Source organism: Drosophila sulfurigaster, chromosome 4 (assembly GCF_023558435.1).
Source record: "Drosophila sulfurigaster albostrigata strain 15112-1811.04 chromosome 4, ASM2355843v2, whole genome shotgun sequence".
In the NCBI taxonomy this organism is placed as follows: domain Eukaryota; kingdom Metazoa; phylum Arthropoda; class Insecta; order Diptera; family Drosophilidae; genus Drosophila; species Drosophila sulfurigaster.
In genome coordinates, this window is record NC_084884.1 from 845,268 (window position 1) to 872,027 (window position 26,760).

Here is a 26,760-nt window from a genome sequence, read left to right on the forward strand (position 1 = left end):
GATGCAAATCATGGAAGCAACGACAACGTTCTTGGCAGACGAGAAAGGTGGCAAACATGACTACTGTGGAGATTCGATAAAGTGGTCTTGCCTGACTCCTATGAAATGTGTCTTAAGCGACTAAAATGTCTCGAATCAAAAATGTCGAAAGATCCGCAGTTACGCAACTTCATGCTAACGACGATGAAAAACTATAAGGAAAATCGTTACATCAGACGCCTGGATGATAGTGAGTTGGCGCGTAAAGATATAACATGGTTTCTTCCTATCTTTAAAGTCACCAACCCAAACAAGAAGAAAACACGTTTACTGTGGGACGCTGCAGCGAAACTCCAAGGAGTTTCTCTAAACGACTGCCTGCTAAAGGGTCCTGACACACTTGCATCATTGAAGGTCATTCTAATACGCTTCCAGAGAATGCCCAATTGCTATTTCAGGTGACATACGCGAAATGTTCCACCAAGTGAGGGTGCGACCAGAGGATCAGGCAGCTCAGAGATTTCTCTGGCGTGATGGAAACTCGCAACGGCCACCGGAGGTATACGTCATGCAAGTTATGACTTTTGGAGCATCGTGTTCACCTTCCTTGGCTAGTTACGTTTTGACACGCAATGCTCAACGATATGAAGCTGAATATCCTGAGGCCGTAAAAGCCATTTGCGGCAACACTTTCGTCGATGACTGGCTTCAGTCTGTGGACTCAGTAGCTGAGATGACAAAGCTGGCCCAGGCTGTAAAACTAATTCATGCTGATGGAGGATTTGACATGCGACACTGGACATCCAATTCTCAAACAGTGGTCTGTGCTCTCGAAAATAGACATGACATGTTGGACAAGCCAATTTGTTACCCAGATGTTGGTCCGGAAAAGGTTCTGGGCATGTGGTGGCAACCTGGAGAAGATTGTCTAACGTTTATGGTGAAGCCATGATTATGACTATATTCGACCCCTTGGAATTGTTTGATTTTTCAAGATACGCGCAAAAATCATTCTGCAAAATATATGGAGGAGTGGAGTCGGATGGGATGAGCCGCTTAATGAAGAAGACAAGGCAGACTGGCGTCGTTGGTTGGATTTGGCGCCAACGTTAAACAATCTGCGTATAGCCCGATGATTGAAAGGAGTTAGTGCAGCTAGATGTCTGGAAATGCATACATTTGTAGACGCAAGTGTTAATGCATACGCTGCCGTCGTATACATCCGAGCTGAAGTAGACGATCAAGTTCATTGCAGCCTTGTAGCGTCAAAATCAAGGGTTCCTCCATTGAAACCAATTTCGATACCTCGCATGGAACTCATGGCTGCTGTTTTGGGGCTGAGGTTGGCCAGATGTATCGAGTCTGAAATGTCGGTACACGTTGACAAGAAAGTGTTCTGGACAGACTCTAGAGACGTTCTATTCTGGATACGATCGGATGTTCGTAAATTTCACCAATTTGTTGCCCTCCGCATTAGCGAAATCTTAGAAGGATCAGATGTGAGTAACTGGAGATGAGTCCCGTCAGCGCAAAATGTGGCCGACGATGGTACCTAATGGACAAGAACGCCTGTCATTAACGAAGCGAATAGGTGGTTCAGAGGGCCTTAATTTCTATATTCGGATGACTCTCAGTGGCCGCAGATGAGCATTGATGCGAGCCAACATAGCCATACTATTCTGCAACACGTCGAAGAGCAATTGGAAGCCATGTCACCTTTGAGCTGTATCTCACCAGACCCAGAAAGATTCAGCAAGCTGGAGAGGTTGAGAGCCGCACAGTTGCGAGTATTGGATTTCTTGCGATATATTGTCAAGAAGAGCATCGGAATTAAAGAAGTTATTATTACTTGAGCGGCCAATCGAGATGGATATTATTCTAATACGAGTGTGCCAGGAAACCGAGTATTTCAGCGAGATGAAATGCTTGAAAACAGGAGGTAGTATTATGGATCGAAAGAGCAAGCTATTCAAATGCTCTCCGCACTTGGACGAGCTGAGCATACTGCGCATCAAGGGAAGAATCGACCTAATAGAAGGAGTCGAAGTAAACCTAAAGCGACCCATAATCCTACCAAGAAAACATCGATTTACATTTCTGCTGGTTGAGTCGTATCATCGCCGGTACCATCATCTGTACGACGAGATCGTGGTCAATGAACTACGGCAAAAGTTCCTGATATTTGGTCTGAGAGCCTTGGTGAGAGAGGTTCTCAAACTTGTCCAGCATGCCGGATGAGGCGCGCGCGACCTAAACCTCCAGAAATAAGAAGTCTACCGCGTGAGCGTTTGGCGCACCACATGGCGCCGTTCACCTATACAGGAGTGGATTACTTTGGGCCCATCGACATCATCGTTGGACGACGGCATGAGAAGCGCTGTTCACATGCCTCACAATTCGTGCCGTACACCTGGATATTGCAACGTCATTGTCAACCGATTCTTTTCTTTGTATTTTAAAGGCATTTATAGCGAGACGTGGTTGCCCGCGACGAATGATGTCCGATAATGGGACTAACTTCCGAGGTGCGAGTAGAGTGTTAAAAGATGAAGTGGAGCGTATATCGACCAGGGATGTGGAGACCAAATACCCAGAAATGGAGTTCACGTTCATTCCGCCAGGCTCACCGCACATGGGCGGTGCATGGGAAAGATTGGTACGCTCAACAAAGTCCATTCTAACGGAAATCTTGCCGCCTGGTGGATTGCGAGAAGAAGTGCTTCGTGCTGCGTTGGCTGATGTGGAGGGTAATCTCAACTCACGCCCACTCACATATGTACCACTGGAATCGGCAGACTCAGAAGCGCTTACACCGAACCATTTCCTCTTGGGCCACTCTAGTGGAATTCGTGAACGAGACAGCGAAATTCAAAACGGTGACAAGCTTGCCAAAGGATTCAGAATTTCGAGCCAGTTAGCCGATCAGTTCTGGAAAAGATGGATTCGAGAATATCTGTCAACGCTTACGCGCCGTACCAAATGGTTCAATCCGCCGCCAGACTCGATCGCCGTGGATGACATCGTTGTTATCGCAGATGAGAATGGCAAACGAAACAGCTGGCCCAAGGGAGTTGTGGTAGATGTTCACCGATCGATTTTGATCCACTACAAGTTGTTGTTTTCGAGTAGTGGATTGCTCGAAGTACGAGCAACGGCACACCAACCAAGGCACGGATCCGGTGGCAACAGCGGGTCAGCGTCGACAAACTTGAGTGGAAATCTGCCGCTAAATACGAGTGAGAATCAAACGGTTCTCATGAGAGAAAACCGCCCAGTGCTTATGAGTGAATTGTTGCCGCCTAATTTTCCGCCAGTAATTCGAGGCCTCATTACACACAAGTCGCTGGATTTGCACCATACTACAGCCCAAGATCTCTGTATCGACGCCGTCGACTATGGTTATCGGATCTGCAGTATCAAGTGTTTGGAGGCAAACCAGAAGATTAGCCGATATTTGTTGCACAAACCTGGAGAACAATCTGCGTCTGCTAAAGGCCCTGAAAGGTGATACGCGTGTCACTATCAAGTCATTGCTGCCACCCGAGCAACGTATACGCAGTGATAGAGCAGCTACGGTTCAGGTATAAACGACCTGAACAGCTCTTACGAAGGCAGTTGCAAAGAGTGCTAGATCTGCAGGCTATTCACGAACAGCACTTGGCAAAGATCGTACCAAGATCGTGAGTAATCTGGCATCATTTCTTTAATGGCTACCTAATGGAGAAATCTTTTGAGCAACCTGTCGCCACATGATCACGAGTTTCCGGACCACAAGTATCAGGTGGATGGATGTCAAGGACGACATCAAAGATTGCTGCACTAAACGTGGTATTCCTCCAAGAGAACGCCGCCACCAGTGGACGAAAACAAAAGTGAGAATGAGCAGCAGTCAGCGAGCTCAAGCAGGAACCCGCCAAGAGCAGTCTAAGAGTCCACAGAGCGGAATTTGAGCTGCGTTGAACCCCGACGATATTCGGATTTGGCAATGGAGGGATGAATACGTATGCTCTTTTCGTCGAAGGTTCATCTGACTCGATAACTGATGACGAATTAAGGAGAAACCTGGCGGAGCAGGAAAACGCCAGCATTACGATTTGCAGAATGTACATGCTGTGCGGAATCTAAGCCTCAGAGTTTATATCGAAGAGATATGCATGAAGATGATCCTAATGAGCGTCTTCCAATTATGGCATTCGATGATGCAGTGCCGAAGCTATCGATTACACTGGATGCACTTTAGGATGACCAATAGAGAGTAGAAAACTCGCCACAAATGCCACGGAACTACGATATGATGCTAAAGAGACTGGTTAATATTGAAAGGAAAATGAAACTTCAGAGACGGAGCTGTCGGAGTCTGCGGCGATATCAAGCAGATGTTTCACCAAAACGTTATTTGAGCACAGGATAGATGTGCACAACGATTTGTATGGCGTGATGGAGATGACCAACGAGATACGGATGTGTTTGAAATGACTGTGACGACGTTTGGCGTACAATTGTGTGAAACTGAGGAGAAGCATGTTTATGTCAACGTTCGATCCCTTGGCTTGCATTTTTATGATTACCGCCAAATTGCTGCTGCGAGAGATTGGTGAATGGATGGAATCAGCTATGCTTTTGAGAAGTGACGTCAAGATATCGTAGAGCAATTCACGATGCTCCTTTGAACCAGGAAAGATGTTGGACACTCACTTGCGCATATTTGTGGATGCGAGCCAATCTCGCTTTGCTGCTGTGGCATACAGGAGAGTCGTAAGAAAAGACGATGTACAAAAACAAAATGTGCTCCGATGCGTACTATGTTCATACCCTGTCTGGAGTTGGAAGTAGCTGTTCTTGGCACGAGACTGATAAACACTGTCAAGCAGAAGCACAGTACCGCCATAAGTCAGACTATACTCTGGTCCGATTCAAATACACTGCTGCATTGATAAGCAGTGCACACCGACAATACAAGCAAGCTATTTGTCGGTAACCGCATGGTAAAGATTTTGGAGTCGACCGACATCTCTCAATGGCGCTGGGTACCAACGGCTGATAATGCTGTTGGCGCAATCAAACATCAAGAGATCACATTGGATGTCGGCCACAAGCAGAAGCACTGAGTGATATGAGTAACGATGATGAGGAGGTACCCAGTGAGTTTTTTCATATGTCTGACAACAAAAGCGATTCATCTGGAGATGGCATACGACCTGTCGACGGATGCCAGCATAATTACAATGCGCAATTTTATGTGTCGTCCTGGAGCGACAATGGAAAAAATTTCATTGAGGCCAACCCACAGGCGAGAAATTCGACTGTATTCGATCAAAAAATGTGATAGCGTATTATTTAAACAAAATATAATGAAATTATCTCTAATATGTCTAAACTTCTCTTTGACATACCGGATTTTACTGAAAATCGAACGGTACTTTCTAAAAATAACTTCGCAATCGCGCAGCTGCGCTCAGGAAGTTATTTTTCTAGTTTAAAGAGATCACACGTTAGCTGGAGTGCTTCGAATTGAAATATTACTCATGCATTGAAGCAATTTTTCTTACATCGAGATTTTAATAGTTAACTTTCCTGTCAAAGTTTTTCGTAAAAATAATTTGATCCCTTTTTGTGTATTTTGTGAAAGTCTATTTTATGTTTAGTTAAATTTTTAGTTGTGTTCCAAGAAAATCCATTGTGTTTGTCTTACTTTTAAGGTGTCAAATGTTTTAAAAGTAGCTGCAGAAACTTGCAGATGTGTGCTTACTAGTGAAAATATCAAAGCAGTTAAAAGTGAGTCTGTGCCTTTTGTGCTGTTGCTTTGTCTTCGTCTTTCGTGGTTTATGTTTTTGCAAAACTATTAATTTGTAAATTCTTATTTAAATTTTGTTTATTTTTCCCTTTTGAATCATATTTGATTTTGGTAGGTACTTGGCAAAAGTGTGTGTTTCCACGTCTATATATATAGAAGGGTATTATAACTTTGTGCCGACAGGAAATGTATGTAACAAGTAGAAGAAGGCATCTCCGACCCTATAAAGCAGGGATGCTCAACGCCTATACACTGAGTGCACTTTTGTTTTGTAGATGCTCTGTGCTTATGGCTAGTGCGCCCATACGCACCGTGCATATGGGCTTCGATTTGCATGCGAAACAAAACAATTTTGCTTGTTTCTCCATTCCATCTCTTTCCGTCGTCACGCTTCGCTGACCGCAATGTATTTTGTTTTTGTTTTTTCTCGAGCACATGCACTGGAACTTATTCTTCTGTCTGGGTTGGGTTTTGATTTATTTCGTGGTCGACCATCGTAAGCGTTATGTTAAATTTTTGGTGGGTTAGAAAAATGAGTGATGAATTGGAGAGCACTTTTTTACCAAAACTTTAAATGTGAATATAATGCGAAATATGCTTCGTAGTTCTGGATGTAAACACAAAATAGAATCGTAATTTCTCTCAGTGCACAGCTGCGCCCCAACACAAAAGCGCCGCTACATATGTACACGTTTTCTTGTGTCTGTGTTAGTAAACGCACTGCCATAAGACGAATTTGAGCACCCTGCTATAAAGTATATTCTTGATCAGCGTCAACAGCCGAGACGATCTAGTCATGTACGTCTGTCTGTCTGTCAGTCTGTCCATAAGAACACCTAGATCTCAGAGACTTAAGAGATATAATTTTTTCGACAGCATTTGTTATGTTTGCACGCAGATCAAGTTTGTTTCAAATTTTTGCCACACCCCTTCCGTCCCTACAAATCAAAAATCGAATAACAAGCTAGAGTTACGAATTTTGGTATATACAGTAATAACTATAGTAGTTATGATTCCTGAAAATTTGTTTGCAGCATCTTCCAGGCGGAAGTTTTGCCATTGTCAAGGCTGTCGAATTGGCTCGGGGTTTACAGCGTAATCACACCTCTATTAACATCTTTGTTGACAGCCAGGCTGCAATAAGATCAATGCACTCTGATGTGGTCAAGTCCAAAGTTGTCCTGGACAGCAGAAGAGCAATAGAGTCGCTGAACGCATCTGCGGTCGTGCGTATCTATTGGATCCCAAGCCACCAGGGCATCGATGGCAACGAGATCGCAGACACTATCGCCAAAGAGGGAGTGGGGCTCGATGTCGGTAACATGTGCAATGTTCCGATATCCCTGCGAACTCTAGGCAGGAAATTGAGGTGCGCTCTAGACTTAAGTGGGACGCGAGCTGGCGTAATGCCAACTCGTGCAAAACTGCAAGGCTGATGTGTGCCTCTACTAACAAAAACTTAACCAAATTCGTCATGCAGCTTTCAAGGAAAGACTGCAGGCTAATGCTAGGCATTTTAACTGGTCACTGTCTGTCAGCTGTCCATGCTGTAAGGCTGGGCATCACGAACAGTGATCAGTGCAGGAAATGCAACGAACCCGGGGTTAAGGAAACACTTGAGCATCTTCTCTGTAGATGCCCAGCGTTATCCCGACTCCGGTTGAAATACCTTAATTCGCCGTGCCACAACGATCTTCGGGACGTCTCACGGCTACCTCCTAGGATGCTGCTGGCTTTTGCCAAAAATGCATCCATACTGCGCGATTTCTGAGACGTAGATAAGCTACCGGTACAGCTACGGACCTCCACTGGTCTATGCTTTGCCCCGTACAGGGGCAGCCGGTCCTACCTAAACCTAAACATCCTCATCGACACCGGATGCAAGACATTCGAGATGCAAGTGCTAATCGTGCACTGCGACCATCCGTATTAGTGCATCTCTGGCAACAGCCTATTGGCGTTGGTAAGGAGGTAAGTAGGGCTTGTGCATTGAGACCAGTCGATGGCGAGAGCGTAGAACAATTCCACAGCATTACGCTTGCCGACGAGCTCTGGTTCCAGGCATCGATGGCGTCCCTGGTGCTCGGCACTGATGTGTATCCTCACATAATTGAACCTGACATACTACCGAGCACCAACGGTTTGCCATTGCAATGGCCAAGAACTCTACGTTGAGTTGGATTCTGCAACTCGTTGCAAGGGGTGAGGATGTTGATGGCAGATGTGACCGCACAAACCAGTGAGGTCGCGATCCATATATCGAAATGTTATCGATAGCGACAAAATTGGTATATTGTGCACACCTTCAGTGTTTTTTTTTCCATATGTTCACGACAAGTATCTTTTTACATGAAAGTAAAAATAAAAGTGAATTTCAAAGTAAAGTTTTTCCTCCAAATAAAATGTGTTTTATTATTCTTCGACGCCACCACAAACAATTGCCTATTTGAATGTCTACAACTTGAGTGCAATATATTTTTATATCCGCTACCCATAGTGTAGAAGGGTATTATAAATTTGTGCCGGCAGGAAATTTATTTACAAGGTAGAATAATTTTTTGACATTATTTGTTATGTTTGCACACAGATCAAGTTTTCAAATTTAACTGACAATCTGGTATGTTTTGCACTCTATAGTATATACTGTGTGTAGTACCATATAAATATACCAAATATACATTTCAGTATAATTTTTTGCTTTTATTCAGAATGGGTAGAGGGTATCTCACAGTCGAGCACACTCGAATGCAGCTTTCTTACTTGTTTTATACCAAAAAGAGTGCAATACTCGGCAATTTACGATGTGTGTTTTTATGCACTCGGGTAAAGCCGGTGGTTACGGGTGTCTTTATTCGGCAACGCACAAGCACTCGGTAAAAGATTATTATGCGTGGAAAATAAAGTAATAGCAAATATCTCTGTTTTATGAATTAGTTTCAAGAATTACCATTTATTCTTTATTTGTCCATTTGTCAAAGTATCAACTCGCCAAAATCATTTTATAAGCATAAAATCTAACTGCGAGCCGCATCGACTCACAAGCATCAAGAGAAGGTGGGGAAAAACACTCTAGTGTCTGAGAAAATACTCGGATGATTTTCAGAATTTGATCAGATATTCATAAGACTCAAGCCATAGTGTCATGAGTGCAAAATGATCGGGTGCACGAAGCACAACCATCCGAAAGGCACATGCCGAGTATCTGAAATGATCCGGTGCTGAAAAGGTAAAGACAAGAATGGCATGAGTATGGCAAGTTTTATTAAACCACCAATTTAAACTTTTTTTTTAAGCTTGGTTTGTTTTATTGGACCTTCTCTTTAAGAGTCTAACAATAAGGTTGCAAATCTTAAAATTATACAATATCTAACAGTTTGATTTGAACTTAATAGAGACTACGTGATCCTAATAATTAGCGCTGGAATGGAAGGTCGTTGCGGCGAAGACGAGAACTGCTGGAAACTCTTCTCTGACGAGTGGTATGTGAAGGTCCTTGTGAATGTTTTCATTCTGAAAGTAACACGGTGCCCCGGTGATGGTTTTGAGAATTTTTGATTGAGTTCGTTGCATTATATCCACACTGCTGTTACTGGCATTCCCCACAACTGAGAACCGTACATCCAGATTGGTTTCAAAACGGTGTTATATAGAAGTACCTTGTAGTCCAAGCTAAGGGGCGAGCGGGTATTGATAAGCCAGTGGAGGCTGTTGGCTGTGAGCTTTAAATGTGTTGTTTTGGCTTCAATGTGGCTGCGCCAAGTAAGCGGTCTATCGAGGTGTACGCCAAGATATGTTACTACATTTGCTATCGGAACCACTGTGTTGTTTAGATTAAGTGGAGGGCAGTCTTGCCTGTTAAGAGTGAACGTTACGTATTTGCATTTTTGTTCGTTAACTTTGATTCGCCAGTCGGATAGCCAAGTTGCGCCGTTGCTTGCTTGGGGCATCTCGAGCGGCTTAGGATCGCTGTGTTATCAGCAAAAGTGGATGTGGTTAGTTTCCTGCTCGTTGGGATGTCCGCAGTGTAGATAAGGTAAAGGGTTGGTCCAATCACGCTGCCTTGAGGAGCTCCGGCTCTAATGATGTAGTCAACGGACATGGCTGAATTACATCTTACTGAGAATTTCCTGTTGTAAAGGTATGACTTCAGAAGTTTGTGAGTGTTGGTTGGGAGCTTTTCTGTAATTTTGTGCATTAAACCTTCTTACCATACTCTGATGAAAGCTTGTGATACGTCCAGAAATATGGCAGTGCAGTAGTCCCTTTATTCGAATGCATTTCGGATTTCTGATTTTATGCGGTTGACTTGCTCAATGGTTCCGTGTTTTTCTCGAAAACCGAATTGATGAGTCGGGATTTTATTGTGTGTTCTGAGCTATGTGATAATGTGTGCCAAGAAGCATTTTTCAAAAGTTTTGATAGACACGTTAGTAAACTAATTGGTCTATATGATGAAGCAATTGTGCGGTCTTTGCCAGGTCTTGGTATCATTATAACGATCGACTTTTTCCATCTCTCTGGGAAGTGTCCATGTCTCGTTATTGCATTGAAGAGTTTGCAAATAACTCGAACAGCACAGAAAGGAAGTTCAATAATCATTTTTGGTGATAATAGGTCGCATCCTGGAGATTTTTTGGGTTGAGTTGTTCGTTTATGATTTTGAGTAACTTATGTGGCCTAAATACAATAGGTTCATACGTTGATGTGTCGATATCCGATGTTGCTGGCAGTGAGATCCCGTTTGATGATGTATTGGGCTGAAATACATTTTGAAGATGCTCTGCAAATCTGTCGGCTCTTCTTCGTCGCTGCGAGCCCAGTTGCCTGTGGATGTCCTTATTGGCATTGCAGATTCGATTGGTGCACAGAGAGATGAGTGTACTCTCAAAGTGGGAACTTGGAGCTCATTGGGGATAACTGCTCTATGTAATGTTTTGGGACCTTTCTTCTTCATAACGTAGTGCAGCTGAGAGCCTTCGTGTAGCGTCTTTTAACCTTTGTTTTGCGGATGGTGATCTGTTGGATTGCCATTCTCGCCGTGAGCGTCGCTTTGCTAGAACGAGCTGCTCTATTTCAACGTTCGTGTATCTAATATTGTATTATTTTTTGCGTTTGTTGAGTTGACATGCGAGCTGCTGCGACCAAGACGGATTCAAGAGTGTTTGTGGATAAGTTGATATCAGCTTCGTCAGTCAAACGTGGATTCTACTCAATATGCGAACTTATATATTTTTGTACTTAAGCCAATTGGTTTTAATCGTTGTTAGTCTGAATGGTTTATCTACCGCAACTGGATGTAGATTTAGTTGAAGAAGTACGGGCGAGTGATCAGACGATAGACCTGATAAGGAGTTGGTACTTATCAGGTTCCGAGGAATGTTTTTGTGACTGCAAAATCTACCAAGTCTGGCAGTTTTCTAGGATCTGTTGGCCAATATGTAGGTGTCTCAGGTGACACACAGTCTAGCTTGTTGCTTGCTTTTATTATTGCACAATTGTACAACTGCTTCCTTTTGAAGTCACAAGTCTTGGCATTGACGTCTCCTGCTGCTATAAATTGTTCGCTCAGAGAGTTGAAATAGTCCATGAATTGGGATTCGGATATTGTAAACCGAGGAGGACAGTATACGGCGGCAAGCTTTAAAGATCGGGAATTCATTTGTACATCTATAGAAGTAGCTTGCATGAAGTAAGTGGCGAAGCTTTTGTGGAAGCAGTGCTTGATGCTATTTCTAATCAGAATCCCAGTGCCTCCATGTGCTTTCCCGTCTGGGTGATTCGTGTTGTAGAAGAGGTAGCCTCGTATTTGGAAATTATATTTATTTGTAAGATGAGTTTCTGCGAGTAGCATTACATCGATATGGTTATTATTAAGGAATTGAGTTAGCTCGAGTTTGCGCTGTGAGAATGGAGCCATTGATTACTTAGTCTGTTTTTAGCAACAAGCATCTCAATCAAAACGTTCCGGTTTCGCATAAGATCTTGCATAGTTGTCTGCATGAATGACATGAACTCCATCATACTTTGTTGAAGATTGCATATCATTGTTTCAATTTTGATCGTAGACTGTTCTTCTGCTTGATGAGGGAAACTGATGATCGAGGCTTGGTGGGAGCGGTACTTTTAAGACCCAATTTTAGAGCAGTTGCAAAGCTTGCGGATTTGTCGGTGAACTCATTATTGGCTAAAGATTTAACAGCTGTAGGGGAAGACATCATGTGTAGATTTCATAGGTGGTGTATGTGACCGAGCAGTGGTCACTCTTTGGTGTGTACGACTTTTCAGTTCCTTGTAGACTGGACAGCCCCTATAGTTAGCCGTATGGTTGCCTCCACAGTTTCCACACTTTTGCTGATGGGATCCTCTTTATTTTTGGGCATTTGTGGGAGTCTTCAAGGTCTCCACAAGCAACGCATACTGGACGAAGCGTGCAATAAGACCTTGTGTGGCCATATTCCTGACAATTATTACACTGCACAGGTCCATTTCTTTTATGCGGCTTCTACCGTAATTCTGCTGTGTAGTAGGAACTGGAGAGTAAAAATTGGATGCACTTCATTTTTTCAGAGGCTTGGATTTTGTTTCGGGTTCAAGTTTTACCTTGAAAAGAGGTTGAGGCTTTCTTTCTCTATTCAAAATGCTAATAACATTTTTACGTTAAAACCTTTCTCCTTAAGTGCGCTTGTAACTTCAGCTGGTGTTACTTCCGACTCAATACCTTTTAGTACTACTTGCTGGCCTTTACTGCTTTTTAATTGGTACGTGTAGAAGTTTTTATTATTGTCGTTTAAATACTTCGGCAAAATTCTGTAGTTTACTTCCGTATTAGTCTGAACTTTTGTTTCGTGAATATTTCCCTTTGTTAATGGAATTATGTGGAAATTGTCTGGTCCTTAGATTCAGTATCGAGTTTACGAGAGCATTCGAACATTTCGCTTTTGTTGTCCCCTACGATGTCTTCTGGAGGTATATCATCGGATTTATCTGCCAAAATAGCAAATCTTTTTGCTTCTATGGGCTTCTCTATTGTAGATTGTTTTGAGGTGCCTCGAGTTATTTTAGCAGAATTATCAAGTCTATAGTTCAGCGGGCTAAGCTTACGTTTAATTTGTATGTAGCGATCCATACCAATCTGTACGGCCGAACGTTGTTTTGAAGAGAGCACGCTGGTGTAAGGTGCTGCATTATTTGCTTGAACAGCAGATTCCGTTGTTACAGTAGATCAGGGATGCTCAACGCCTATACACTGAGTGCACTTTTGTTTTTGTAGATGCTCTGTGCTTATGGCTAGTGCGCCCATACGCACCGTGCATATGGGCTTCGATTTGCATGCGAAACAAAAACAATTTTTGCTTGTTTCTCCATTCCATCTCTTTCCGTCGTCACGCTTCGCTGACCGCAATGTATTTTGTTTTTGTTTTTCTCGAGCACATGCACTGGAACTTATTCTTCTGTCTGGGTTGGGTTTTGATTTATTTCATGGTCGACCATCGTAAGCGTTATGTTAAATTTTTGGTGGGTTAGAAAAGCAGGTTGGCATGAGGGAGGGTATGGGGTTTTATCCAACAAGAGCGCTGCAGAGCAACTTTAAACTTATATGTTAATCCTTAAAAGCTAGGAAATCAAATATTGATAAGCTCAGTACCCTGTATCCAATAAATTCTTCAAAATATAATTTAATGGTGATATTAATATTGCTGGGGTGTCATGGCATTCCGCCAAGTATCTAAATGGACTTTGCTTCTCCGTATCCCATGTTTTTATTGATAGTCTCTTCGGGGTATCATTGTCTCAGATTAATGGTATTCCAAATTTTTAGACCTTATTTTTGTTTTAGACCCAGATTCCTGTTCTCTATCGAGAATATCTCCTATATCTTCCCCTGAAGACCCTTACCATCCCACTTTGGAAATTATGTTGGAGTTCCCATTTATTGCGTCAGAGTCGAGTGTACGTTGTGGTGAGCTTTCTCGTTGTTTTCGGAAAACCGATTCCCAACTTTCTTTGTCTACGAACTTGGATATAGCGGTTGAATTTTTTATTCTACTTTGAACTCGCTATTTGATGCTTGTGTTCCATCAAGAATTCCACATTTGTCTGATAAACCGTTATGGCTTACTAAGAAATTATCGAATTTAAAAAATCATAAGTCGAGACTTTACAAAAATTCAAGGAAACTGGCTATTCTCTTGATTTTCTCCGCTATTCTGTTGCTTAAGCTGCTTTTCGCACTCATAACAATGAGTGTTATAATAATTATTTGAGTAGGTGCTGAATAAGATTTCAGCGTGATCCAAAGCGATTTTACGACTTCGTTAACTTGAAGCGTAGATCTGCGTCATCACCAGCATTTGTGTCTTTGGAGAATATGACGGTATCTTATGGTCCTGATGTTGCCGATTTATTTGCGGACTTTTTCCAAACGACATATTCTGTCCCAAGTTCTCAAAATTCCTTTTCTTATCCTTATCAGTTAAATTCATCTTATTGTATTTTTGGTCCTTTAATTACTGAAAGCTCTATTTTAACGGAGCTATTGGCTATAAAACCGTTTTTTTCGGCTGGTCCGGATGGAGTACCTAGTTGTGTGCTAAGGTAATTATCCGTTAACTCATGTTCTTTTCCCAAAATCTGGAAAAAATCATACATTATACCTATCCTAAAAAAGGGAGCAAATCTAAAGTTCTATCGCGGTATATCTAAATTGTCTGCGACTCCGAAAGCATTTGAAAAATTATAACTTCTCAACTGCAACATCTGTGTAAATCTATAATTTCACCTTACCAACATGGGTTTGTGAAGTCTAGATCCACTTCTACTAACTTTTTGGAGTTCTCTTCTATTGTAATTAAAGGATTCGAGAATAAAATGCAAACGGATGTCATTTACACCGATTTTAGTAAGGCTTTTGACTCTGTTAATTATCACCTCTTACTGTATAAGCTTAATGTTTTAGGGTTTCCTCATAGCCTAATTGAGTGGATATCCTCATACCTTTCCAACAGAATTCAGAATGTTTATTATAATGGTTTTGTATCTAAATGTGTCCAAGTCACTTCTGGTGTGCCCCAGGGCAGTCATTTGGGTCCTCTATTTTTCACTTTGTTCATAAATGATCTTCCTTCTGTTATTGAGCATTACCGTGTACTTATGTACGGACGTTAAGCTTTGTCTGACATTTAATGATAGTCTTGCGAGCTCACTGTTACAATGTAACCTTAATCGTCTAGAATCTTGGTGCAGAGTAAATATGTTACATCTCAATTGCAATAAGTGTAAGTTTATCACCTTTTGTAGGGGTTCTTCCCAGTTAAATAACTATATGTTATATGATACTCCTCTTGAGCGAATTGAAGGTGGGAATGACTTAGGGATTCTGCTTGATGCAAAACTAAAATTCGATAAACATATTCTGTCTGCTGTAAATAGGGCCATGGGTGTTCTGGGATTTATAAAATGCTGGTCGAAAGAGTTCAATGACATCACTAAGACTTTGTACGTCTCACTGGTTCGTCCTATCCTTGAGTACGGATCTCTTGTTTGGAATCCCCAGTATAGGGTTTATCAAGATAGGATTGAATCGGTGCAGAAACAATTCTTATTATTTGCTCTTCGTAGTTTAAATTGGAATCCTAATATTAGATTACTACCGTATCGCAGTAGACTTTTATTACTAAACCTTCCTTCTCTTTCTGACCGTAGTTCTACGGTGCAAGGTGTTGTTTTTATACAGAGACTAATTAATGGTGAAATAGACTCTTTGGAGCTGTTAAGTCAAATTAGTTTTGCAGTTCCTGTCAGGATCACGAGGAATTTTCTTCCACTTCTCATTTCACGTAGATCTACTAACTTTGCTTGCCATAATAACTTCCGTATTCTGTGTGTGAACTATAATAATCTCAATAACGTATTTTGCTCTAGTAAATCTATTCCTTTGCTTAAAACCTTATTATTGGCTTATTTATCGAGTATATGATTGTTATTTATCTATGTATATAATATTCTAACATATTTTTAATCTAATTTAATTAACTGTCCAGCGTCTTTTAATATTTATTCGCGGTTTTCGTTTAATGCATGCTGTTCACAAATTTATTTTGTTTTGTCTGCGCGTCAACAAGCCCGTGCTTGGTATCGCTGGGCCACTTGGTACTGCCGTTAGTACGTCAACGTCCAAATAAATTTAATAAATATAGCAAGAAGTCCGATTAGATATTAAATATTGCAGTGGATATTCAGTGTTTATACAATATTGAATGCATATGATAAACGAAAAACAGAAATCAAAACAAACAAATTTCAACCTAAAACCAAATTTATGATACACAAAGATCTTATACTATACACTTAATTTTTTAATTTTCATGATTTCATTTAACTTCTAAATGATGGGTATAAACACTTTACCCATCTAAATTTATATTGAAATATATTGAGCTCAAATTTGTCGAGTTTCAGATGCAAATCTCAAAAAACTCTCAGTATTTTTTATAGACATAATATTTTAATGATACATACCAGTATTGTGATAACAACTAATGTCACATTCATTGACCCAGTGTCGAAGAATAATGATGGTTCCGTAATATTTAAATGGTTTTGGGGCGTCCATTCACCAACCTTAACTATGGAGTGTTGCTTTAATTTGATCAAATCCAATTTGAATTGAACTCGTTGTCCTTCCTTAAATTGTATGGGACCTGTTAATCCTTTCCACTCAACCTAATACATACATGTAGAAATTATCGTAATTAATAAAATCCGAAAAAAATACTAAGTACTTATATATGTATGTGTACTTATTAATATACCGCATTAATATAATTTATTAAGCTTAGACCCCCATTCCACGGTACTTCATCGTCGCAAGTTGAGTTTGATAGGTTTATCAAAGGATATATTGATTGTAGGCCGATGGCAAACACATAAACTGAGTCAAACATTAATGCTGCATTTGTCTAAAATAATTTAATGTATTGAGAGCTGTCATCAATATAAATTCTATAAATATTTACCTCAATGACAGCAGATTTTTGTCGTTTAAAAACGGTTTGATTTTGCTTAAATATTCTTCGATTATATAAATCAATGTCCTTAAGAATTTCCTTGACCGCTACATCACCCATATCGACTAGTCGAAATGATGTGATATTTACAAAGTTATATTTAAAATCTTCTAGGTCAAACGTTTCCAAATCGAAGCTTGTAAACAAATATTGATATTTGTACTCATTCATTTGTTGCTGAAGAATCTGTAAATATTAATGTATTATCAAATACATTAACCAGTAAGAAAGCTACAGTCGAGTGTGCTCGACTCTGAGATACCCACTAAACATTTTTAATTAAAGACAAAAGAAAGCTACAGTCGAGTGTACTCTACTGTGAGATACCCGCTACCCATTTTGAATAAAAGATATATATTTTGCGGTATTTTTTTTTTCAAAATATATCCAATATACTGTAAAATACTAAAAATATACCGAATGGTATATTTGGTATATCGATATAGTGCCGCAATCGAAATATACCATAGACGGCACAATATACCAGATTGCCAGCCAAAGCAACTAAAACCCCTAGTAAGTAGGCGTTTTTGCCCATACAAAAGTATTTCTTTAATAACTTCGACGATTTTTATCTGAATCATAAATACTATAGTAATTATTGTATATACCAAAATTCGCAAATCTTCTTATTCAATTTTTGGATTGAGGGGCGGAAGTGGGCGTGGCAAAAATTTTAAACAAGCTTGATCTGCGTGCAAACATAATAAATGATGTCGAAAAAATATAGCTCTATCTCTTATAGTCTCTGAGATCCAGTGTTTCATACGGACGGACGGACAGTCACACAGACGGACAGATGAACATGGCTAGATCGTCTCGCCTGTTGACGCTGATCAAGAATATATATACTTTATAGGGTCGGAGATGCCTCCTTCTACCTGTTAAATACATTTCCTGCCGGCACAAAGTTATAAAAACGGTGAGCTATTAATTCAAAAGTCGAAAAATATACTATTGTATATTAATATTGTACTACGTTCAAAATATACCATGGAGTGCAAAATATACGTGGAAAGTAAACGTTTTTGCCCAAACTGGAAAAGCGTGGTAGATGTTCGAGATGTTCATATGGACAGATAGGCATTGCTATATCATCCCGGCTGTTGACGCTGATGATGAATATATGTATATATATATACTTTATAAGCACAAAGTTACCCTGTGGGAAGCGGGTATAAAAACTTCTCATGCAAAAACAGGTGCAGACCAAACCTGCCAAAATTACGAGTTGATAATTCGCCTTGGAATGTTGGTTATTTCATTAAAACAACAAGTACACTATTTTTCTTAACATTGATGTTGTGCAAATTGCCATTTTGCCGGTATATTATTGTTGACTTACATTTTTCAATAATATAGCAATATCAGCTGAATTAGTGTCAATAATTATATTGTGTATTTCCTTATGTTTAAATTCCTTTAGAACTGAAAAATACGATGTCGGCGATACTTGTCGAATGTGCAGTTCAGATTGAACTGAACGCGAAAGTTGATTTAATGCTAATATACCTGTATAAATTGTAAATATTTGTATTTTTCTGTGAAATATTTTGTATATTTTTCAGAAGAATACATTAAATAAGTGCTTACCGTAATTCTTTTCATATAAAATTCCAAACCTTGTCCAATTTAAATATTGTATAACATCGATGAAAGCGTAATTTACATATTGCTTTGATGGATGAACATTGATGGAAAATTCTTGGGATGACCGACCTGTTCCTATGTCTGGTATATCAAGCTCCGCACATATAGAATTGATATGGGCTGCTAAGGCCGAGTTGGACGGACTAAAGATCGCCTGAACGCCAATATGGATGAGATTGCACACTATATAAATTAAAAAAGAGATTAATAATAATTAAATTTTTTTTTGTATTTTTAAAGACCGTGAATTTCCTTTACAGTTCATTCCATGTCTACCCAATGAAACAGAAAACAAGTAAGAAAGCTACAGTCGACTGTGCTCAACTGTAAGATACATTTTTAATAAAAGCAAATAGCGCGCCATTAATCTTAAAATATACCACAAAAATACTTTAAAATGGTGAGTTACATATTTGGTATATTGATATTACCACATTTAAAATATAACACAGATTGCAAATTATACCAAATTGTCAGCCAAGGCAACTAAAACCTCTAGTAAGTGAGCGAATTTTCCCAAACAAAAGTATTTCTTTAATAACTGATATTTTTCTGATCGAATCCAAATTTTTTAATCAAAAATACTGTAGTTATTATTGTACCAAATTCGAGACTGTTTTCGATTAGCGGTGGAAAATGAGACTGGTCTTATAGTCTCTAAGATCTATGTGTTTATACGGACGGTCGGACATAGCTATATCGTCTCGGCTGTTGACTCTGATCAAAAATATATATATGTATACCTTATGAGGTCGAAGAAGCCTCCTTCTGCCTGTTACATACATTTCCTGCCGGCACAAAGTTAGTATACTTTTACCCTAGGGGTAGCGGGAATAAAAAGTAAATTTTTGAATAACACATGAGGCAGTGCTGATATTAATTTATCATAAGCTGTTTTCTTTGTGAGATACTGTATGGACTCAACTACAGCGGATTAATTCTTTAAAAGACTTGTCGTTTATTTCTTAAAATTTTAGGGGTTATATAGCCAATAATAGCTTCTTATTTGTAACAGTCTTCTCTAGTTTAGGAGAACCATTGTATTATGTGTGATGCAACACACGAACACTTAGCCGATGAAGCACGACCACTTGACCTTCTTACTCAAGTACACTTTTAATTCTTTGATATAGCAGTACACTGCCGTCTGCATGTTATTAACTTGATTAAACGTTTGACATTATGTGCATTAGGCGGGTCAATTTTTTCGCAAAAATCGTCCTCCATAATCGGAATCTACGAAGAATTCTAAGAAAATTTCACCATGAAACCATGTGTCTAAAATGAATTCCTAGTCCGCGCCGTGAAGCTTAAAGATTGCACTATGAGATACATAAGGTATTTCGAGGTATTTAAGACATTTTAATGTATTTAAAAAAAAATACGCATTTTCCAATTATGTTGGAGTCAATTCTGATTCATTTTTACAACAAATTTTATAATTTTTTTTAAATTTATTTAACTTATAATTTTTTTAATTCAACAAAAAACCAACTAGCCATGTACTGAGCCTCATATAAGAAAGTTGGAGCAATGCGTACGTAACTTTTAACGAAGTAAGGTATCGGTCTGAAAATTGAAATATATATTCAAAGGCATTTTAAGCAACTAAATAAAAGTGGGCGTGGCATGATAAAAGGCGAAATTTAATTTTATTTATTATTATAAAGTTTATTTGCTTGCAAAGAAATATAAGAAGAAGAATATAAGAAGCTTTCTAAAGTTAAGCTTTAGAAATATAGTAATATTAAAGCTTTTGTGAAGCTTTTTGCATTCCTCTTATAACAAATTATTTAAATGATAATTAATTTTGCGGTAAAACTTGTCAACCAACAGCAGTGGCGTAGGTGTGGGGGCAAGAGCATAAGTCCCTATTGGTAAATTATCCCAGGGCACCGAACGATGTGTGCAGTTGTTAACACATGTCTCACGACGAGTTATGCCACAGAATCGAGATGCTGTTATGTCATTGACCTTAGAAAGTCGTTCCAAAGTTCCTCAAATTGAGTCAAGGAAAGACTTGACATTCTAATAAGATGACGTTATATTCCAAGTCAACAAAATTGCAAAAATTACCTACTTGTTGGAAAGCAAATAAACTTTATAATAAAAATAAAATTAAATTCCGCCTTTTATCATGCCACGCCCACTTTTATTTAGTTGCTTAAAATGCCTTTGAATATATATTTCAATTTTCAGACCGATACCTTACTTCGTTAAAAGTTACGTACGCATTGCTCCAACTTTCTTATATGAGGCTCAGTACATGGCTAGTTGGTTTTTTTGTTGAATTAAAAAAATTATAAGTTAAATAAATTTAAAAAAAATTATAAAATTTGTTGTAAAAAATGAATCAGAATTGACTCCAACATAATTGAAAATGCGTATTTTTTTAAATACATTAAAATGTCTTAAATACCTCGAAATACCTTATGTACCTCATAGTGCAATCTTTAAGCTTCACGGCGCGGACTAGAATTCATTTTAGACACATGGTTTCATGGTGAAATTTTCTTAGAATTCTTCGTAGATTCCGATTATGGGGACGATTTTCACGATTTTTGACAGGAACAAATTGACCCGCCCTAATGTGCATGTTTGGAATTGTAGATGCTTGCTTTTTTCTTGTAGATGCTTGCTTCTGCAACCTGAGATGATTGCTTGCCAGCCTTCTTTTTATATGGCGAACAGTTTTAGCTTTAGTTACTGTGACGGGATTTTAACTTTTGCACCATTGGCGGTCTCTGCCTTGCTAATTTTGTTTTTGGTTGACCGTCTTAACTGGCTGCTGGTACCTGGCTGATGACAATTTCACTTTGCTTTCCAATGTTAAGTATTGGTTACAGTTCCAGTTTACATAAAGCTAAAAAGACGTTTACACCAAGAAGTGAATGGATATTCTCTTAAGTAACACCAGCTTCTAAAACTACTCTCGATGCATTTTTATCCAGATCGGTCTGGATCTCTTAGTGCAGATTTTACTAAGGAATTCGTAAACTGTGCAAACGCTTTATAATCGGGTCTGGAAAGAACTGGCCTCCTAATAATACTTCAACAACAGAAGCCGTCTAAAATCTAGGAGCACAATCAACTACCACAATAAAAAATTATTAGGCAGCTTGCAGTAAAGTATGATGTAATTTGTATCATTTGTGCGAAAAACTATGCAAGATCATATGGGAACTTGAAATATCTTGATAGAGCTGCTCGTCGCGCAAATACATTCACTAAAAATCCAGAGAACTATGGACTTCGTATAGAACTATAGAATGCCAACGGCATCCACGTCACAAAGATGAGTTATCTCAATTCCTAAACAATAATCACATTGATATTATGCTTCCTGAAGAAAATCATCTCACAAACAAATTCAGTTTTCAATTTCGCGGCTAATTGTTCTACAAAATATATCACTTGGATTGGGAAGCTCATTCAAGTTAAAATTATAAATTTACAAAGGGGTGAAAATATTAAAGTTTTCACATTCAGCTGAACAAAACTGTGAGATACCCATTACCCATTTTCAATAAAAGTAAAACAGTGCGGTATTATTCTTCAAATATATCAGTATTCCGAAAATATGCTCAAATACCAATATATTATACTAAAATAAATTATTTTATATAGTACTATTGCATACAAAATATTCCATAGAGTATAAAATGAGACAGATTGCCAACCAAAGCAGCTAAACTATAAACTACATAAACATTTTTTTTATAACTTATACAATTTTATCTGATTGTAACAAAATTAAAAGAAATCCTAAAGGCAATTTTTTGTATTTACTATGGCAGAAGTAGACGTGGCAAAACATGCAAAAGTTACAAATGCTGTCGAAAACAAGTAAGAAAGCTACGGTCGAGTGTACTCAACTGTCAGATACCCGCTACCCATTTTAAATAAAAGCAAAATATTTTGCGGTATTATTCTCAAAATACAACAAATATACTGCAAAATACTAAAAATATACAAAATGGTATATTTGGTATATCGATATAGTACCGCATTCAAAATATACCATAGACGGCACAATATACCAGATTGTTAGCCAAAGCAACTAGGACGCCTAGTAAGTAGTGTTTTATAAAAAGTATTTCTTTAATAACTTCCAAAATTGTTATGTGATCGCAACCAAATTCTCAGGAATCATTGCTACTATAGTTATTATTGTATATACCAAAATTCGCAATTAGCTTTTAAACTACGCTTGTTATTCGATTTTTTTGATTTGCGGGGGCGGATGTGGGCGTGGCAAAATTTGAAACAAACTTGATCTGCGTGCAAACATAACAAATGCTGTCGAAAATTATAGCTCTATCTCTTATAGACTCTGAGATCTAGGTGTTCAAACGGACAGACGGACAGACACACAGACTGACATGACTGGATCGACTCGGCTGTTGACGATGATCAAGAATATATATACTTTATAGGGTCGGAGATGCCTCCTTCTACCTGTTACATACATTTCCTGTCGGCACAAAGTTATAATACTCTTCTACCCTATGGGTAGCGGGTATAAAAAATATAGCTCCTTATAGTCTCTAAAGCTCAGTATTTCAAACGGACGGATAGACAAACAGACGGCCACGGCTATATTGTCTCGGTAGTTGACGCTAACCAAGAATATAAATACTTTATGGGGCCTTCTGCATGTACTATCTTACATATATTTTCTGCCCGATTATAAAAACATTACTAAATAACATTACATTCACAGCAAACACACCTTTTGTACTGCCTGAAAACTGTCATTCGTGATATATTGTGTGTGATGCTCGACTTGAGTATCAGGCAAAAGACTTTTATCAAGATTTAACTTATGCACAGCATATTGGAATACCATTTCCGGATAGTTGAAGTTTTGCTCCGCCTCTTGTGGAAATATTGCACCTGAAACGGAAATTATACAATTATACATATATGTAAATCGGGGCTATTCAATCGCGTTTTTACCACGCAACTCCATATACAAAAAAGGTCGATCGATAGCTTAAAAACGAAATGTTTGGTATTTTAAGGACCATTGTGATGGTCACTTCGTATTTAAGAAACTGACTGGAAAATACGCCTTCTTGTTCGCATTCTATATGGTGTATTGGCGCAGGGCAGTTTGGTTTTCACCGATGAATTAAAACACATATGCGTTTTATTTTATGTATAATAAAATCACGGTTTATTGTGAAAAATCGCACAGTGTTTTGGTTAGAATTAACCTCTCGTAAAAAGAATATGATCGCAACTAATGCTACTGACATTTCGGTCAGCTACCGCCGATCCCTTTGATAAAAAAAATTTAAATAGGCTGTGAGTGCGAGAATTAGCCATGGCCAGCGAGCTAAAGCAGGAGAACTGCTCGATGGACATCGCCAGCACTACGATTTGCAGAACCTAAGTCCGCCGATGCAGAGTTTGCATCGAAGAGTTTTGCAATGAGGTCCTAGTGAGTGTATTCCCATTAAAATATGATGCAGCGCCGAAGCTTTTGATTGGACTGGATCATATGCATTTCGGATGGTCAATAGAGAGTATACAACTCGCTGCAAATGAACCCCATGCATCGGGTTACAAACAGAGCTACGATATGGCGTTTAAGAGACTGGTTAATCTAGAGAGTAACAATAAAACGAGATCCAGAATTTTGTATAGCGCTTGGAGCAGAAAGAGAATAATTTACCACACTTTGGTAAGCCATGGAAACTGCGACTAGTCTTCAAGGTAGCGGCGAAAGTTGGCGATATATCGTTGAATTCGAAGTTGGATAAGGGTCCACAGCATTACAATGCGTTACCAGCCGATCTCCTCCACTTCAGAGAAGAATAGATAGCACATTTTCGGATGTATTTGAGATGACAGTGATGACGTTTGGCGCAGCCTGTTTACCGAGTGCAGCATACTGCATGAAGACAATGAATGCGCTGGAACACCAACTCGCGGATCATCGTGCGAGCAAAGATATCACTGCATACCACTAGGTGGACTATTATGTAGAGTTTCTAAGCTTGCTCATTTCAATCCTTCGATCCCTTGGGTTTCCTGTGCTGTTTCATGATTACTACCGGATGGAATCAGCGACGCATTCTTACGCCAGTCATACTCTCTTATCGGCACATAATGTCAGAGATGATGGTACACAATCACTACACGAAGCTGAAGCATCAGAACCTGGATACAATTATTAGGATTTTCGCAATAAGTATTGGGTGACGAATCTGCGCCGCTTGCATGCAGTTTCAGAAGGAAAGCTTCAGAAGGCACAACCCGTACAACCTATGGTGGCGCCTCGGCTCGAGGATAACCTCAAAGGTAAAGGTTAACCTTTTAAATATACATATATGAACTACATTAGACTGCTTCTTATGCTAGCCGGTCGCCGGAAAAAGAAGAGATGGGCCGCCGTTTTGCCGTCGGCAATAACAATTTTCGTTTTGGTGAGCGAGCGATAAATCTGTCGCCCTGAGTTACGCAAAAGCTGTTGTACTCTTTTTATAAATTAATCCGATTAATTTTATTACTTGAATGCTAATAAATCACCGGAATAAAATCGGTTGAAAACGTGGCATCCCTTTGTTGTGGAAAACAGCTTATTGCTTATAGAAGTCACGCATCACAGACTGTATATGGGTAATTCCATGGCGAAATTTGTCCCTGTGCACTGCTGTGAAAATAACATAAACTGAAACAATTTTAAAAATAAGTGAATGTTATTCTTAAAGCTCTAGATAAGCACTATTTTTAGAGTTAAGATTGATTTTGGGAACTTGTTCTGTTTTATGATAAAATATAAAATTTCGTTAATTTTTGGTTTTGTGTACGAATTGGTTAATTTTTGCAGTTATCAGAACAGAAAACAAAACAGAAAAAAATCCAAAACCATTCTTAGCTCTAAAGAAAGTACTTATCTAGAGCTATAAAAATAAACTTTTCTTATTTTCAAAATTGTTTCAGTTTATGTTATTTTCAATGTAAAGTCTCGCACGGGACAAATTCCGTCATGGAATTACCCATATGTATGTATATTTTAAAAACGTTCGTTGCTACTTATTCATCAACTCATTGGAAGCAATTTTACAACTTTATTTAAATTTTTAACTGTTAAGAAATACAATTTTTTTACATAACTTTTTTTTTTAGTTCAGACACAGTTTCTGCTCACAGCTTTCTACGTAGTCCACGTGTTAAATGGATTATACTACATTAGCCGTTCCTCTCTTACACTCATCCACTATTGGAATGGTGGGACGGAAGGTTCTATCTAACAAAAATTTCTATGATCCAGTCCAGTCTAAACATGATATAACACCAAGTCCAATTTTATTTCGTGTAATTCTATAACAGTGACTGCTAGACAGTCCAGTAGTTGATAGGTCTCCCTCTTACACATAGTCACTTATAAATGAAGATGAATATTCTACTAAACGGAAATTTAAATTGTCGGGAATCATAAACTATAGTTAATTTTGTATGTTCTACTCTAGTTTCAAAACTACGCTTGCTATACGATTTTTGTACTCGCTACCCATTGGTTAGAACGGTTTTATAATTTTGTGCCTTCAGACAGATGGAGACATCCTTCCCTTTATGTATAATCTTGATCAGCGTCAACAGCCTTTTTTGCCTTTTTTCGTCAGTCTATAATACCACAAATAGGAGGTACATACATGTATACATATTTTTTTCTCTTCATTCATGTTTTCCAAGAATGTTAAAACACAATATTATTGTAATGCACACTTACCGACTTTAATGACTGGTTCTGTTATTATAAAACTAAACATATTAAGGTATGTTAATAAAAATATAACTAGTTCCATTTTCTAAGTTTTATGATCCCGAATTTATAAACAATTTTTGGGCTAGTATTCTACTTTTACTTGAATGCTGTTCGCGAAGCAATGATGAATACTTACAAATGCAATGCACCACCGCAGTAGAAAATGGTACAACATATGTATGTACATATGTATAACATATACAAATATATATCTATACACTAGTCTGCATATTTATTTTGACCAAACCTTTCTGATACGTTTTAATCTTACTGTACATTGCGAATGTGATGTCCAAAACAAAAAATTTAATTTTAGCTCTTTGCATGAGAAAATTTGCATACATAGATTACGCTTTACAATTTTTAAACTGATAAGATGCATGCAAGTACAATAGAAAATGTGATTGAATGATCGATTATAAAACCTTACGAACAAACTACAAATTTAATAAAACTAATTTAGAGTCATGGTTAAAAAAGCGTGGATACTAATA

The 26,760-nt window shown here is 38.7% G+C and overlaps 1 protein-coding gene across 1 annotated transcript in view; it reads right to left on the reverse strand.

Annotated features, from left to right (window-relative positions):
• LOC133846915 (glutamate receptor ionotropic, kainate 2) overlaps positions 1–26,393 on the reverse strand; it is a 69,576-nt gene extending 43,183 nt beyond the window's left edge. The window contains 7 exon segments of the mRNA XM_062281630.1: positions 16,292–16,495; positions 16,585–16,731; positions 16,789–17,025; positions 18,185–18,351; positions 18,433–18,672; positions 23,218–23,385; positions 26,231–26,393. Coding sequence (XP_062137614.1) covers positions 16,292–16,495; positions 16,585–16,731; positions 16,789–17,025; positions 18,185–18,351; positions 18,433–18,672; positions 23,218–23,385; positions 26,231–26,306 — 1,239 coding nt within the window. The 5' untranslated portion in view covers positions 26,307–26,393.
• Positions 26,394–26,760: the final 367 nt, after the last annotated feature.